Raw genomic sequence first — 17,825 nt, forward strand, 5'->3', positions numbered from 1 at the left:
GTTGCTTTTTAATGTGTGTACATGCCCATTTGGGGTTAGACTGAACTATCCCTTATTGCCTTCATTGACGGGCCAGTTCAGTTGCTAGCCCAGAGGTGGAAGGCTGTACAGTGAGGTCCCTTCACCCCTGTGTTGCAACAAGCTGTATTGTATATTATACTGTGCCTGAGAAGTAATAGAGTTATAGCTTGGTTATAGTGCTGCTGGCTGAACACCACCTCTGGAATGCAATCATTTGAGCTCCAGAGAGCCATTGAAAAATGTGAAATGAATCAGACTTTCTGATTTCTAGGCGACTATGGCAACATGTAACAGAGTCTCTGAGGGATGGAGACATCGATAAAGCAACAGAGCATAAGCGAGCCCTAGAGGAACAGCAGAGAAATGAAGAGAGAGTTCGTGTGGAAACAGAAACTCCATGGCGCACTAAGTACTTTCTTAAAGAAGTAAGCAAATTGTGTGTGTGTGTGTGTGTGTGTGTAAGAAATGATAGTGTATATGTGGGTATGTATCTTAAGCTCAGGTGTTAAGGTTATAGAGGACTTGTTAAAGAGAGCTGTTGACAGCAAATCCCACTACATATTATATGTTTTAAAGAAATATCAGTGTTCTTATAAAATAATAGCTTTTTATTCTGTGGCTCATCATTGCTCCCTGGACAACTCTATAGCCAAGTAAATGATGCTAAATACCTTCTGTATAAACAATAATGTCAGGGGCCTAGCATTTCTCGTAAGTGCTAGGGAAATAAAAATACTGTTTGTTAGGGTTTATAGAAGGCATGCGTACACACACACTTACTTCTGTTCCCAGAGGTCGACTGTGCTGATGTTTTAACAAGTCTTCTGTATTAAGCAACTGAAATCTTTAAGAAATGAAGCCACTTGAAGGAAGCATTCGTTACTGCTAACCTCCAAAGGTCCCAAGATCTTGTCTGTTATGTGCACTGAACTTGAAAATTCCCCAAGAGGAGCTGCCTAGCTTTCCCTCTACCTGCTGGTTGCTCTGTCATCTTCTCCCTGTATTTATGGGTGTCATTTTAGTATCTTTTTAACACTTGTATCCACAAAATCAGTACTATTGTGCTGTTTAAACCAATGTGTCTATCAGGATCAACTGCTTAGTGTTTGATTTCATAGCTTATCTGTTTGGGATCTAGATTGTCTTGTCAAAAAAGTATGGTGGCTTAAGAATCGATATTGACCACATATCAGATCGGCACCGATAAAAGGAAAATTAACATTATCAGCAGTTGGCTTTTTTTGGCTGGATGCATGCACGTGGCCAGGAATGCAGCTTGAAGAGCAGTGCCTTGCCAGTGAGTCTGGAGGAGGGAAGTGGGGGGGGGAGGGCGGGGGGCAGATTGAGGCCCCCATGGTGAGGGAGGGAGAGGAGCAGGGGCAGATGATGCCCAGCCAGGCAATGAATGGGACCCTGGGGCTGGGAGCAGGATGGACCTGCGGGTGGCTTGCCCAGGCGGTGGGTGTTGGGGTGGGGAGGAGGCGTGGCTCCCTGCTGCTGCATGCACCCCTGGGGCAGACAATGGGGGCATGTGCCTTCCCCCCGGATTTGTGTGTGGGACAGAGGTGGGCTGCCCCCTGCAGGCCTGGAACCAGGGGCTGTACCCCCTGGTGAGGGAAGGAGGGGGCGGGCCTGGGAGCAGGCTAGGCTCAGCTGCATGGGGCAGGTGGTGGTAGCATTAGGAGAGATGGCTATGGGAGAGCTGTGGGGAATTTTGGGGTGGCTATAGCCCCCCTCCCAAGCACTGCGCATGTTCGGGGCACTCTGGTCTGCTGCCTTTCCCTCGGGAGCCCTCCACTGCAGGGGGGGGAAGGAGGGGGCATGCAGCCAGTGCAGGGCTCTGAGGGAAAGGCAGCAGAGCAGAGTGCCCCGAGCATGAGCGGTGCTTGGGGTGGGGGGGGGGACAGGGCTATAGCCACCCTTAAATTCCCTGTAGCCACCCCTCGCAGCACTGCTGCCACCCACCCTGCTCCCACTCCCATCCAACCCACTTGTGGTTGAGCCCCCACACTGGGAAGAGGCAGGCTCTGCCCCTGGGTCCGAGCCCGCAGTGGGCAGCCCACCCTAACACTACACACGAATCTGGGGGGGCATATGCCTCCCCCGAGGGTGCATACAGCAGCAGGGAGCCACTCCCCTGCCCCCCTCTGTATGTCCTGGATGAGCTGCCCACGACTCCATGTCGCTCCCAGCCTTGGGGTCTTATTCACTACCCTGGCCAGCTGGGCAGCTGTCCCTGCCATACTCACAGCTGGGGCCTCAATCTGGCCCCCCCCCCCCCATGCCCCTTCCCCCACAGACATACTGCCAGGACACTGCTCTTCAAGCTGCTGAGCTGCATTCGTGTAAATCAGATCAGTATTGACCAATATTTCTGACTAATAACCGGCTATTGGTATCAGCCAAGAAAATCTTCATTGGTTCACCCCTAACGATTGCAACTGAAAGTGCTCGTCTGTTGTACCATTTCCTCTGCCCCCCCCCAACAAAAGTTTATATTTTATTTTTCAGCTGAGATCTGTGCAAGTTGGCATGCTTATGTGTGCTTGTGTGTTGAAGTGAGCTGAAGCCACTGAATGCCATAGCAAAGTGCAAGTGGATCTGTCCAAGCAGATTATACTGTATGCAGATGAAAACTAAAAACCTCACTCTGTCTGGCAAGACCAGACGCCAAATTCTTCTTGCTACCTCAGCTTTCCATGCCCTTGTTTGCCAGGTCTGTCAGAGCTTGTCCATTCAGTGCCTTGACCAATGACTTAGCTGACTTCTTAATTCGGTGAACTTGTACGAGGTGATGGAGAAAGACTGGGAATCCTTGGCATGACAGGTTTACACTAGACTTCCTTTCCTGTTGCAACTAGAACCTGCTTAGCTAGGCAGCATAGTGAGCTGTAAGGGAGGGAGTAGGTGGTATAAATCTAATTTACCCTGTGCATTACTGTGAAAGAGATTTGTGTGATCTGATTGCCTTATCACAAAGCATAAAACCAAAACAAAAATCTCTCCTAGCAGACCCAAAACTCATAGGGGAGCTCCTGCAAGTTGCTTTCTTTCCAAAGCTAGATCAAACTACTGGAGTTTGAATTTCTTTCTGCAAGTGTTTAAAAGCTGTACAAGAGCCTAACTTTAACTCTGAACAGCTTTGCACTCAACCGTATGGCAGATTAAGGGATTGACTTGTTTTGGAAACCAGAAACTGGAATTACTGATTTATTATTTGTTCTGCAGCCTTTGCAGGAAATACAGTTTGGGTTGTATTTAGCAAAACACAGAAAAACTGCCTCTTTTTGAAAAATGGAAAGGATGAGTTAATTTCCTTGTATCAAAGTGGCTAGAAACAGGAATACCAGGAAACTTGCATTTATATTTGGAAGAAGAGAGAAACAAATGAGCTTCTGAAGGGATGGATTACAGGAAAGATTGGGAGTAAAATTAATTGTATGTATTATGGCCAATCATTAACTAACGAGATGAAACAGTATATAAACACCTGAAAAATGAAGGGAAAAAAAACTTGTGATTCTAGAAGCACTCATCTTAATGTGTTGGCATTAATAAGAGGAAAAATCAAAGCTGAATGTCAAGGAAACCTTTCTTCCATTAGGCCATAAAATAATCTCTCAAGGCAGGTTGTGAAATTTCCATCATTTGTCACATTATTTGAAGATAATCCTCCATTGGCAGAACACTTTCTGGACCACTTCTGCTTCTTCCTTTTCTCTCAGCACCATCTCTTGTCTCTATTCAAAATCTTTGCTCAAATAGCCTCTTTGATCTCAGAGCTTTATCAAAGCCAAAGAAATCTTGTGTTCTGATTTCTGAAAGCTTGCCTTGATTTCTTTGTGCTTGTAGAAAAGTGAAGGAGAAATGAAGGGAAGGGGGGAGGTCAGGAAGAAAGAAGATAACTTGTCTAAATGTAGAGGAGAATATTGGTGTTGGAGACTACTAGTTTCCCAGTACAAGGAAGCTGATCAGTTCAGTTGATTGTAAACACAAGAACTACATTTTTTTCAAAGAAGGAAAGAGAATTAATTGGCTCATTCTGATTGCAGCCCCACCTGACCGTTGACAGGAGAAAACATTTCCCTCTAGAGTGTGTGGGTAAAAAGAAGAAACTGCTTTCAGGTACTTTAATAAAAACAGGATTTGAGATGCTAGCTAGATGAGATCCATAGACCACTTCATCTCTGGATTATCAGATCAAATGTAGCTGAAATTGCAAACCACTACAAGCTGTTTTTCTCAGTTTGCTTGGCCTTTCTGAAATACATAGCTGATCTCAATCTAGATTATAGAGGGCTGCCATTTCCACTGCAAAATCCCCATCGGCTCTAGCATTGCCATCACCATTGTCCATCTTGGTAGAGAGGCCAAGCCAACTCAGCCAATATTTTGTGGGCTGAGTTTTTAGACATGTTGTGATGCCTGCGCGGAAAATCTTGCACTGTCTATGCGCCGTCCTGTTTTACCAAAGAAGCGTATATAAAGCTGAGTCCTGGTTTCAGTTGCTATCACTTGGATAGTTTGCAGACAGAATTCATGTAGGTAAGTATTTTTAATAACTATTCTATATAATTTATTTTTCTACTTGACTTGCAGGGAGATGGCTGGATTTATTACAAACCCCTTTGGAAAAGTGTCCCTGCCGTCCAAACTCAGCAAATGGACTAAATCAGACTCTTCGAGATGAGTTTTCCTGTTTTATCTAAGGTTTCTCTCCCTCTCAAACCACAGTAATTACACACTGAGTGTCCTGCTTTTTATAATTGCACAAATTCAAGTGAACGGAAAGGAATAAAAATGCTAGGGCACTTTAAAGTTACGAAACCCACCCCCCCAGAGGTGTGAAGACATACTTGCCAGATATGATCACCAACTTGTTTTTGTCTGATCCAAAAGATTTTATCTGAATTACATAACATGTTCTTTTAAGTAGGTCCTTTTGCAAAAGCTGCCTAAGATTACAAAGCATCTGATCTTCTCAACAGCAGAAGCAGGTACAGTGTTGTTGCCCCAGTGGCTTCACTATGGAGTGACATTATGAACCTTTCTTTCAGAATCTGTGCATCAAGCTCTGTTTTAATAACTGAGATACTTAGTACCCAGGTAGACACCCACCCACGCGCACGCAATTTTTGCTGCTTGTATATCCAGTAATTAACCTTCTGGGTGAAAACTGGAGAAGTGTTCAGAAGTTGTGCCTGGAATCAGTGTTAAGAATCAACTGGATCATGACGAGACCTACTTTCCTTCAGAATGTGTGCATGCATCGGAGGAACGGGGAATCGATTATACAGACTACCTTCTTTCTTTCTTTTTTTTTTAAGGATTTATAAAATTGGTTAGAAATGTAACCATGGAGACATTTTTTTCCTCTGAAGCATTTTAATATACTTGAAAGAAAATGGACTTGATTTGGAGAAGTAATTCAGACACTTTTCAGCTCCTAATTTTATTAAATCTTTCTGAGGTGACTATTTAAGATCTACACACATTGTAATTTAATGAGATTTGACCCTTTTTTTCCCACCCCCACAAGGACTTAGGTTTTCAAATGGAACAGGAAATGTAACTGTGGTGTTCATTTCCGCATCTCTGTCTGTGTGACCATCTCGGAGGTGATGTACCAGTGTTACATACTGTCTGTTGGATTGGTCTGATCTGTCTCCTCTATATATTTGTCAAGACAAAGCAAAGCCGTTGAGTGTGAGCAGTGGATGTGCGGACTCCGGTTTTGGTTTTCCATAAGTACGTGATAAAGGTTATCGTGCTGGAGACTGGGTATAAAATTAAAACACAATCAGATATCAGGAAACTGTATTCAGGTACAAACATCCTTCGTTTTTTATAAGTATTTTATTGAAATCTAAGAATTGCTGGCAATTAAAGAGTAGTACTGATTATGGCTTTCGTTATTGTTGTTACTACAAGCTACCTTAATTTTCCAAGAGTGGTGCCTTACTCTGTTTTTTCTTCTGATGTAGTCTTCCAATCAGTGTATATAACATTATCTGTCACTTATGGCTGGATGCCTATTCCATCATCACGGGAACTCATAAGCGTGTGATCTGGTAAGAAGGTGTTTTCCAGTGAAGGGATCAGAATGTAAGAATGGATCGGAGGGTTTCTGTAACCATGTTAACTTTCCACACACATTGTAAATTGTGCAAAAAAAAAAAAAAAAAAAAAAGTTTGGGTTCATGCACAACTATTTTGATTCTCTTGTACATTTTGCTGTGAAATGCACTGAGATCTCAATACGAGTCCATGTGTGAGAAGTGGGGGAAGAATAAAATACCAAAATGATGACCTTGTTTTGTCTACAGACCCATCTGTCTGAGCTTATCTGGGCTTTCAAACTGTCACGTCCAAGCACCGCAACCCACAGTAATAATCGTTTCCTTCTACAGAACGATAACGTAATGTAAGCCCTGAGCAACATTGCTCTACTTTTCTGTAATACACCCCTTTGCCTTCCTGTGAACTGTGGAATACTTTGCTTAAGTTCATAACGCAAGTACAATTAATGACTGAAGCTTGCTGATTGAGTTCCTCTTACTGCCTTTGTGCATTTGAAAAATCGGGTCATAAATGCACACTGAGAGAGCCACTTTAAAATGTGATTTCAGCAAAGCTGCTAGTATTTGATGCTTTCTTTTTTACTTTTTCCTCTCTGTGGACCGGCAGCCTCTGCTTATTGGACAAGGTAACCGCTGTCTCTGTATGTACCTTGAAGAAATTGCATGCAACAGAGCTTAATAATAACCTGCTTAATTAGAGGTGAATGAAGTGCAAAGATGTGCCTTTAATCCTGTAAAAGCAAAGAAACGTTGTGAATACTGAAACATTTTCCGTTACCTGACTGCATTTTGTCCCCGGTACTGCACAGATGTGTGCAAATGCCGTGTGCTTAAATATGGGTGTGCTGTCACTACTATGCTATGACCTCTGCTACTACCAGGGCTCAGATAAGATTTAGAGTAACAGGGATAGGAGAGACCTATGCAAAACACATGAAATATGGAGTCTCCTGCCTTTCTGGTGGCATGTTCCCTTCTTTGGGTGGGTTTGGGAGCTGTGCTGAAGGAGAGGAGGTTTCAGCCCCCCTCTGCTCCTCGTCCACCCCAGAAGCTAAAAAAAAGGGGATGGAAAATAGTGACACTATAGAGGGTCCTGCTGGGGTGGCAGAAAATACGTGCACAAGTACCCTGCTGGCTATGTGGAGCACTGCATTTTCTTTTCTTCTAGACCAGAGTTTCTCAACCCATAAAATGGGTTGTAAGACTATATGAAAGGGTTGTGAACAAACTTTAAAAATGGATTCTACTTTAAAAGAGAGAGATGTTGGAAACTGAGGCTTTTCCCTTGGAAGCTAGCAGAGTTCCAGCCTGCAAGGGGCTGCTTGCCCCCCCCCATGTTGTACACACACTCCCCTGCCCCACACTGGGGGTCTGGGGCCTGGGGTTGGGGGGCATTGGGTTGAGACTGGCCATTGAGGTTTACAGATGGGCTCTGGTACAAAAAAATGTTGAGAACCACTGCTTTAGACCTCACCCCAGCTCACCGAGTTGGGGGTGAGAAAGATGATGACCTGAAGGCCAGTAGGCTGTCCCCTAACCCACAGACCTTAATAGAGGGCTCTTTTTGGGGACACCTCTAAATATCACTCATGATGCTTTGGGTCTCTGGGTGGGGTCACCCTCTTGTCTCCCCATTGGGGGTACTGGTGAGGACCCCCACTTTTGCAACTGTAGTAGAGCTCTCCACTGAGGTGGGGCTAGTGGGCTAGAGCTTTTTGCAGGTGTGACCTGGCCATGGTGACTGCTGTTGCTCTACAGATGGGAGTAGCTGTCCCCTCAGTCCCTGCATGGACCGTGTGAACAGCAGCAAATGTCTGCTTGCAAGTCTGAGGGATGGCAGCTTGCACATCTACCAAACTGCAGCAATGGCACATGGTGTCTGCTGCGAAGGAGGAGAAGGCCTGCCTGGTCCTGCAGCGCCTTCTGACGTATGCTGTATTCCTTGTATTCTCTGGGACCCAGCCTTTAAGTGGTGGTGATCTCCCTGGGAATCGGTCTTATAAGCTGGGGCACCCGGTGTTTGGCGCGGGGTCCATTGGGCCCTGCCCTACTTCAAAGAATGGGAAATCAGTGAAATCTTGCTCTGAATTTGTTGCATCTTTCACAACTGCTTATTGTAAAGTGTATCTTTGCCAGCTGAGGCAACCGGTGGTCTTGCTCACAATCCAACAGCAACAGCTCCTGGCACCCTGTCATCACAGCAGACGGCTCAGTAACTCCTTCAAAAGTGCCATTGGCTGATAAGCAAGTACAGGTTAAGTGACAGCCTTCTCTCTAAAGTTTTGGATTTAGAGCCATAGCTGGACAGCTCTTCATAAAGAAGGTAAGTGCACGGAGACATTTTCGTACCTTCATCTTTTTTATTTTCAGGGCTGTATTAGTTTGCTTTCTTCCACCTGGTATTCTCCATAAAACTGCCACTAATATTGATAGCAAACCAAATGAAATGCTATGATCACTTACGGAGCACTCTCCTTAAATAGGAAAGAAAAGACTTCTTGACCATGATGGTGGTGATGAAAAGACCGTGTAGAAATCTGATGGCCACCAGAGCTGGTGAAGACTTAAAGTTAGTCTTCACCAGCTGGTTGGTTGCTTTTGGATGAGTAAAGAAGGTAATGGAAAATGGTCAAAAGTGGACAGAATTCTTCCAATTGAATACCACATTGCAGTTGTTTGAAATGTATGCGGCTGAAGATTCCCAGTCACTTTGAAGGACATCATTTTAGACTTGTGTTGCTTAAGACCAGACAACCTCTGTGTCAAAAGCATGGGTGGGGTGGAGACATGGATGGGACTGTGTTCATTCATAACTTGATCCATAGTTCTGAAGTTTGTTACTTTGGCGCTTTGGGCGCACAGCCAAATGCTATATTTTGGCCTTTACTCTTACTTACTGTATTAGAGTAAAGTTGGCACCGTTTAAATCAACGGGGAAGATGAGGTTTCTGGTGTTTTATTTATTCACATGTCAATGCTGTTTTCCCTGTGTGTGTTAAACATATTTCATGAAAAAATGGGAGCAATCATTTTTGCAATAAAAGCAGATTTTTCAGTATTACTAAAATATGTAGGTTTGTTTTTAAACTACTGCTAGAAACTGAGAACATCAATAGAAAACGACTCTCTTGGAATTTTAGACAGTGGGAATATCAAATGGACAGTCATCTTTGATGAACTGATTGATTGGTAGTGCAGCTGTATTAGATACTTGGGCAATGAGATTTCTCCTACAGAAATGCAAAGCACAGAAATATATAGTTTGTCTTTGACAGTTTTGCCATATCCTAAGACCCGTGCCCTCCCCAAGTGCCATTCTGATCCCCTTCCCTTGTCTCAGCTGCTGCTCTGCTTTCTGCTCCCTGCCCCATCTCCCATGTGCCTCACACACAGGCTGCTTGTGCCACTTGTGGCCCTCATGCCCGCAGGTTGGCCACCACTAGTCTGTGCAACAGGGTTTGAAATAGTCTCAGGTATGGAAGCACAGGGGTGAAATGCACTGATCTTAAACTCATCTTAAACCTGGTGTCTTTAAAGCAAACAGCACATGCAAGTAAAAGTTTTAGAAGAGCTGAAATTTCTCAGTGCCCTCATAGGGATTCAGGAGCTTAAATATACAGCTTTGTTTTCAGAGCTGCCAACCAGCCACAGGGCCCCAGGTTCAAGGTCAGCACAAGTGCTGAGTGTTCAGCTCAGAGTCCTGCCTGGATTCCTAATGTCAAAGCAGCTCATTTTGGAAACTATCTCATTCTTAACTCCCTTTCTGTGTTTTCATGTCACACTCATCACAGTGCTCTAGCTTTCAGCTGTGAAAAAAATGCTTCTTGGCATCATCCTCATGAGCCACGTGTCTGGGCCCTGCAGACTGAGCCTGCTTCCTTAGCTAGAGAATTAGGTCTTTCACCCTTGGATTTCAGAGGCAAGCTTTACATATGGTCTGAACATGCTGCTTGTAGAAATGTACAGCTTAAGCTTGTAAGATGCCAGGATGCTCTCAGAAGCTGCTTAAGCTTTTATTGGTTCTGTATGGTCCACGCCTTGATTCAGCAGAATATTAATTGTACACTCAGGGCTTAATTCAGCAGACTATTAATTGTAAACTCAGTGCTGCACAGTGTGATGCAGGAATTACCCTGCTATTGTTTCACGAAGGCAGCTCACAAGGAGATACAAGACCACATATTAACTACCAAGAGCCCCTTCATGTTGCTGTTGCAGTTTCACATCTTCCTTCCTGCGTATGCCTTGTATAAGGCCATTTTGTTCTCTTCCTGTGCAGACAGAGGTAGGAGAGGAAATGCATTACATGCGAGTGCAAAATGGGGGTGTTGGGTTGAAGGGAATGCGTGATACAAGACAGTGGCCCAAGCGTAGGGAGAAGCTTGAAGAATGGCTCAAAATCACAAGTCGCAAGAGGCAGACTGCTGCCCTAGGTCATCTGATGAGGCAGCTGAGAATATTATGGGGCTACAGATGGTGAGAGGACATAGGAGCCTGCCAGCGTATCTAGCAAACCCTTTTTTTGGTAAAGACTTTCCCTAAGATTAATGACACAGTCAGTCTCTCTCTCTCTCTCTCTCTCTCTCCCTCCTTTGCCTTGTAAGATCAGAGAGGAGAGAGAGAACTTTATTCTGTCCTTTTTCTGCTCCCTCATTTTGTGTAGTGTAGAAACCGCTTGTCCTCAGCTTGCAAGAGAAGAGCTGGGGCTCTTGTGTCGCTGTGGAAATCCGGAGCAGCGAGGCTCTGTGCAGAATCTCTCCCAGCCTTTATCTTGGAGCCTGTGAACTTTGCACCTGTTGTCCTGCCCTTCCCCATACCTGTGCAGTGGATCTATACATTTGCAATGTGGCCCTTGCACAACTACCTCTTCTAAAACCCCTGGGCAGATGACTGTGTCCTAAGAACCTTCTGGGTCAGACCAAAGATCCATCTAGCCCAGTCTTTCCTTGTGGCAAGTAGTGGATGCTTTAGAGGAAGAGTGTTAGTAATAGGGCATTCCTCCTATGTCAGGTAAGCCCTTAACTACTGTGTTTAGTGGCTCATGATAAACCAATCCTCCATGAATCAGTCTAATCCCTCTTTAGGGCCTGGTTTACTGTTGGTTCTTTACACTGTCCTGTGACCATGAGTTCCATGTGTTTACTTAAGTACACAGGCTCCCTTTTGCAGCAAAACCACAGTGCTCTCACTGCTGACAGTAAGGTGTCCCAAAGTGGGAATGACTGGCTATGGATGGCCAGAGAAAACAGCAAGAGGCTTTCCAATAGCAAGGAGCCTGACAAAGTACTGCTATAGTTGGGAATACCAGCCCAGCCCACAACTGGTCTTTGCCACTTGAGCCTAAGAATCACTAAAGATGGGTGTGGACAAGGTCCCCGAGATGAGCTGGGCCACTGCCCTGCCCACAGTACTCCTAACCTGCAGGTACGGTCATGCACCAAGGGTTCCTAAAGTGCAGCCTGTGAGACACTTTAATGCAGCCTGTAACAGGGCTGCTTAAGGGTGGCCATCAATGTTGTATCTACTGTGCATAAACATCTGCAATGTCCTCCCTTTATTAGGCAGCTCCCAGTGCTCTGTCCCACCCATTAAATATCTCCCAGGGGCAAACCTCTGGTATCCCCGGACTTGGAAGACAGCTGGGAGTTGGACTGTGATCTGGGACAGAGGCTTAGCATGGTGTTCTGCACAGGTGGTTCTCAGTGAGCTACACTCCCTGCACTGGTCCCTTTTGTCATTTTATCTGAGTGGTTTTTGCATTTGTTATGCAGCCAGAATGGTCACGCATTCCTAAGCACTACTTGTTGGGAAGCAAAAACAGATCATGATGTTGCCAAATGACTTCTCCAGTGCCTTATTACAGTACCTGAGAGCTGACTCGTCTGGGGTTGGTATCATTGAAGCTGGGGCCGGTGTGAATGAGCTTCTGCCTTGCATCTTGCATAGTCCCTGAGAGATCCTGAGGCTGGAGAGAGCTGCTGTTGTGAGAACTGATGCAAATCTGTGGCAACCAGTGACTGGAAAACCAGGGGGAAGTCTCTGTGGCTCCAAAAGGAGCATGGAAAGAGTTAAAGCTCAAAGCCAAGAGCCCAAAGGAAGTTGTGGGATTCAGGTACTTATTAATAAAGGATGAAACATTTTTAAAAATAGTAAAGAAAACATCTTACATTATAATACACTCAAGTACAAAATATATTCATATACAAGGTTGCACTTCAGCCAAAGTATAGAGCCCACCGCACTTTGCATTGTGCCCCTGCAGTGAATGGTCTCATAAATAAGTTACATCTCAGCTCTTAAGTTTATTTTAAGAAAAAGAACTCCAGCCTTTTATGAAAGAGCCACGTGGTTGCCTTTTATCCTCCTGTTCATTTTGGTAGAAGGCCTCTCGCTTTCTGTCATTGGCTGTTTCTGTTCTCATCGCTGGCTTGGTGTTCGCTGCTGGGGCAAACTGTTTTGCCAGCCTCGTTGTCCATGTTGTTGTTGAGGATGTCATCGCAGTCCATCTGCGCCATCAAGTTGAACCGCTCGGCTACACAGTGGGCGGTGAGCCGAGCCTCGGGGTCATGATCCCAGCACTCTGTGATGGTGTCGCACAGAAAGTGCATTCCCTGAAGTGAGAGGATCTGAGGTTAGGTTTGCAAGGGGCAGAGGAAGCAAGAAGCAGAGGTATCAGAACTGTGAACAAGGACGTTGGAGGAATGTGATGTTTCTGTGATGAATTGCCTCGAGCATGTTTCCAACATTAAGTATGGAGGAAACGGGGGTATCCAAGGTATCTCACAGTATGAGAACTCAGGCTCCATGATGGTTTACTTAAGATGTCTTGGTCATGGCTCCAGAGGCAAGAGTTGAATTCTTGCCACAAGCATCCAAGATGCTTGATGGGACTGCACCTATTCAACCCAGCAAGAGGAGCTGGTCAGAGATGACCAGGCACATCACTCCCTAATGTGGTGTTGGCTACGGGTACAGGTGTACCTTAACCAAGCTAGCTCAAGGGACTGCTGGGCTCTTGAACTTTTTTTCCCTTCATGTGATGACTGATGGTATAAGCTAATCATCTAATGATTGATAGTGCAGTAGCTATGGGAGCCTTAGCTGTCATCAGGCTGTCCATATCTAGCACAGCAAAACTGTCCTTGACGCAAAAGTTTATGACCCCGAGGGTGGGATTTTCAAAGGAGCTTAGGTGATTTAGGCACTCCAACCTACTCCCCTTTGGGATGCCCCAAGCAGATTAGACAAGGCAAACAAAAATGAGAAGGGGAAGCAGAGGCCTGGAGTGCCTTGCCCGAGGCCACAAACAGCTGAGCAGAGCCCAAGACACCCAACTCCCACCCCGCCACCCACTCCAGTGCCCCTTCGCCAGCTTTGCCAGATAACTTCATCTTCTGTAAGCACTCTCCATTTGTGAACCTGTGTGTTGGGCCCTGATTCCTCAGTCAATAAATTATCCCACAGTTGATACACGAGGGAAATTTGTGGTTTTTTTCCCTTCCCACGAAGTTAACATCAGTTTGTAATCAGGATTTTATGCTTCTCAGTGTGCTCCAGAACACATCCAAGTCTCTTGAGTACAATGGCCAAACTCAGTAAGCCTTATTTATTTATTTATTTATATTATTTATATTATTTTTCTTTCTGCAGGTGGAAATTTTAGTCTCATTTCAAAGCACTACAGGAGAGAGCTATCTATATACAGGAGACCCTCGCCATTCAGGGGGCATACGTTCTCATATCCCTTGTGAATGGTGAAATTCGCAAATAAGGCAGTGCGTTCATGAATGCAGTGCCCCCAGCAGCTGGGGCAGGAGCCCGGCGGCAGCAAGCACAGAGCTCCCAAGGAGCTCCTGTAAGTGTATAAAGTGTATTTAAAATGCGGGTTTGGCATTCATGAATATTTGCAACCGTGAATGCCGAACCTGCAAATAGAGGGTTTCCTGTATCTATATAACTATATAGCTTATATACATCTCCTGTAGTGCTTTGAAATGAAACTAAAATTTCCACCGGCATAAAGAAAAAATATATAAGTAACACACGCATGTGCACGCGATGCATCTCCTATAGTGCTGTGAAATAAAACTAAAATTTTTATCTGCAGAAAGAAAATGGTGGCTTTCAGCTGCTAATTTTGTGCAAACTAATAACTGCACAGAGGCTCTTCCACCTTCCTTTCACCCACCAGTGCTATTCTGGCTGGTGTTTTGCATCATTATAGCAAGATTTAGCAACAAGTACTGCTGGAAGAAGGAAGAACTTGTTTTGAGTAAAGCCTCACGGATTCTCAGAGGCTTTGTGTATTCTGTTCACTTGCAATTAAAATGATGCACACAATCTCATGGACACAAATGATAAGAGACTTTCTAGTGCTCTCATGTCGGCCTCCCGTGTCCTCTTATTTTTCAGAAGTCTCTCCGCGGGGTTCAGTTGACTAAGAAACCTGGAGGGAAGAGTAGGACAAATCTGATGTTTTGAATTGGTGGAGGACAACCTTTTTGGCAGGCATGCCACAAATTAGCTCCACAGCCTCCTCTAGTACCACTCTGATCCCCTTCCTTTGCCTGATCTGCATCGCTTTCTCTTCCCTGCTTTGTGCTCCCTACCTGATCTGCTTTGTGTCTCACTTCCTCCCCTCCCTCCGGCTGTGCTGCCTGTCTCCCCAGTGGTCAGACTTACCCAAAGAGCCTTGTCTGCCTGTGTCCTTAGATCAGCACGGCTACAACTACACTCCTGTGCTCTGCCACATGGAGGCTGCCTGTGGTACCTATGCCACTGGCTGGCCACCCGTTTCAAATAACGAATTGACCTCCAGGCCCTCTGCCAGTATTTGCCTGTGAGCAGGCAGGTATGTCATTCTCCCTAAGATGAACAACTTGTGTCAGTTCTTCAGCAGCAAATTAAGCCTCTGAGGAAGAAGGTGTGGGGTGATGGGAAGGAGGGAGCTGTCAAATGAAAAAAAGATGTTCTGGTTTTCTCCCAGCAGGTGGTGCTGTCCTACTTTGCATTTTGGGAATCTTAGCTCTACAATGTCAGAAGGATGACCATGATTCAAAACCTTGGAAAAAATAGTCTAGGCTCAGAGCTGAGCCTTCAGAGTCTGGTTTTGGATAGTCCCAAGTAAGTGTGTATTTTGCATCCAATTCCAACGCCCCTCCATGAGGTTCAGGGGGCTGCCTTGTCTTGGGGGGTTGTTGAACACACAAGGATCAGTCACCGAGGCAATTTTGAAAAACCCACCCAGGATCTTTATAGCTGCCTTCATTCCCAGAGCATGTGGATGGCGACTTGGGCCTGTGTGGTGGGAGCTTAGTGCTTCAAACATACTGTGTGGCTTTTGGCGAAAAATGTGCTTCTGGGACTGACTAGTTTTGGTGCATATCTTGCTTTGTTTTAACAGTATAATTTGTTACGGCTGAGGTCTCCAGCTCAACAATTCCAGGTTGCGCTTTCTGCAAAAAGTATTAATTTTCTAGCATCCTCTAAGTGTAAGCATAGCATATGGTTTATCAAAGGCTTCCCAGAATTCTACCTCATTTCCCTCTCTCTCTCTGCTTACCGTACATTTTTCTGTACAAGGTTTTCCTTTAAAGAACTACTTCCCTCTTCATCTCTCCTTGCACTTGTAATGCAAAAGTCCTTTTTGCTATATAAGGAACCTGTAGCATCATGGCTTGGAGATTACGGTCTTATCCTTGGAACATCAGCTAGTGATTGCAAAGATTATTGTTTGTGCAAAACCTAATGCAGCTCACTTCCCTGCCCCATCCTGTTTTGCTGGGCGTGTGAAGTCCCTATAGAACATGTGTGCCTTTATACAAGTCCTCTTGGAATTGGAAGAGTCATGGTCCCTAAGTGTTACAGCATAAAAACTAGTCTTAAACTCTCATGACTTCCTCTTTGATAAAAGTACCTTATGTCCAAGAGCTCTGTATTACTGCCTAACCCCAGTGTAATAGGTTACTGTCCTAGCTTACAATAATGTTATCTATTTGGTATGCTCACTGACTGCAGATATTACCTATGGAGAAAACTGTGGGCCCAGTGAGGTTTGAGTGCTTTTATCCTAGATCAGCTAATTTACCCCAGATTTGGGAGCAGAACCCAAGAAAGGCAGTTGGGACATCTGGGTCCTAGCAGTTTAGAAGTGCAGTAACCAGTCGCTCTCCGACTTGAATAACTAGGACCACCAGTGCATTGTCAACATCATTCAAGGGTAGCCATGTCCATTGCAAATCAGGTGTATGAATAACTACTGTAGGTTATGATAACCTTGTGTATTTTTTTTATTATTATTACTATTTACCTGATGCACAAGCCAGTTACTAGGTATTTCTGGGCGTCCTCTGCCATGCAGCACAATGTCTCTCATGGTATCCACGCAGGGTTGCTCCTGGACTTTTGACCCAAAAGGCAGCTCATAACTCTTTACCTCTAGAAGAAAGTGAAACAGGACGACAGCATTACCAGATGTCATTTGTGGATTCATGGTAGGCCCGTGTTTGCTGCTCTGCCTGATATGCTCACTGTTAAATCACAGTACGTGACTTATGTAGATTGATAAAAAATCCAGAACCACAGAGATGAATGCCCCTGCAGTTTCTGGGTGTTAGAAGCAAGATTTACATATTTTTTGTAGAAATCAAGGCCCAGAAAGGGACATTAGATATAATCTGTATATCACAAATTCAAAGATGTCGCTGGTTGTTAGCCCACGTACACTGCAAAAACTGGAACGCACATCGCAAGCGGAGAAGAGAAGAGAAGAGACAAGGTGACACTACTGCCAAAGGCCTATTGTAATGGCAGGTCATAAATTGAGATAAAAGAAGCTCAGGAGATTCCAGCAGACTAATCATGTTGCAGATGGATGTGAAAGGAGCCAAATCTGGTGAGTGATATGGCCCTGAACAGGAGGGCCTTTTTAGGGTTTTCTTTGTACCATATGAGAACACGGGCCCACTTCCCACAGTATTTCTCCTCCAGTCTTGGCTAGTATCTGGGGCTGCTGAGGAAGCTTTGGGGGTGGCGGGGGAAGAACTGTAGGGCCAGGAGGAATTACCTGCTTCACCAAATCCACTCCCCTGCTATCGCAGGTAACCATGCTGTCGTGGGTGGAGGGAATCCTCCCTGATGCCTACAGCCATGGGGCTGAAGTCCTGAACACCAAAGTCTAATTGTAATTTACTATCCAAATATTGAGCTGAAAGTGCCATGAGCAGTTTAAGATCAGGTCCATCTCCACTACAGCTTTAAAAAAAAAAAAAAAAACTTAAGTAAAAGCACTGATCTGAAAGTTGTGACACCCTCCCCCTGCCAGTCTCTGCTGTACATGCATCTGGACCTGCAAGTGAGAAGTTCATGGAGGAGGGAGACTATCTTTAAAAACCTGTCAATGTTTCATAATCTTTCTCCTGAGGATTTTTTGGTTTTGGCCTTCCAACCTTGCTGCCTCCCCATTAGAGCATGATTTCATCGCACTGTCAGCATACAGGTACAGAGGGTGACATCAGGCTCTCCGCTGAACACCTGAGAACAGGAGATGTTCTTCCTGGAGACCCCAGAGCTGTAGAAATAACTCCTTAGGGACAGAGGGGAGCTGAGGGCACTTTCTTCCACAGTAGGAGTAAATGCGCTTCTCTAACTCAGCCTTTGGGTACGTCTATGCTGCAGGCTCCTGTGTAAAGATACCAACCTAGCTGTAAACAAGCCAGCTTCAAT

At 45.0% G+C, this 17,825-nt stretch overlaps 2 protein-coding genes across 5 annotated transcripts in view; one reads left to right on the top strand and one right to left on the bottom strand.

The window, feature by feature from the left end:
• OSBPL11 (oxysterol binding protein like 11) overlaps positions 1–6,335 on the top strand; it is a 71,640-nt gene extending 65,305 nt beyond the window's left edge. The window contains exons 12-13 of the mRNA XM_090045958.1: positions 293–446; positions 4,621–6,335. Of these exons, the coding sequence (XP_089902084.1) occupies positions 293–446; positions 4,621–4,692 (226 nt within the window). The 3' untranslated portion in view covers positions 4,693–6,335. The remainder of the gene's footprint in view (positions 1–292; positions 447–4,620) is intronic.
• Positions 6,191–17,825, bottom strand: part of LOC149867692 (TGF-beta receptor type-2-like) — an 80,418-nt gene continuing 68,783 nt past the window's right edge. For all 4 annotated transcript variants that reach the window (XM_090045959.1, XM_090045961.1, XM_090045960.1 and 1 more), the window contains exons 6-7: positions 16,411–16,538; positions 6,191–12,712 (exon numbers count right to left, since the gene is read on the bottom strand). In XM_090045959.1, coding sequence (XP_089902085.1) covers positions 12,500–12,712; positions 16,411–16,538 — 341 coding nt within the window. In that variant the 3' untranslated portion in view covers positions 6,191–12,499. The remainder of the gene's footprint in view (positions 12,713–16,410; positions 16,539–17,825) is intronic.

The sequence above is a fragment of the Crocodylus siamensis genome, chromosome 4 (assembly GCF_052110815.1).
Source record: "Crocodylus siamensis isolate JL-2025a chromosome 4, ASM5211081v1, whole genome shotgun sequence".
Taxonomy (NCBI): Eukaryota; Metazoa; Chordata; order Crocodylia; family Crocodylidae; genus Crocodylus; species Crocodylus siamensis.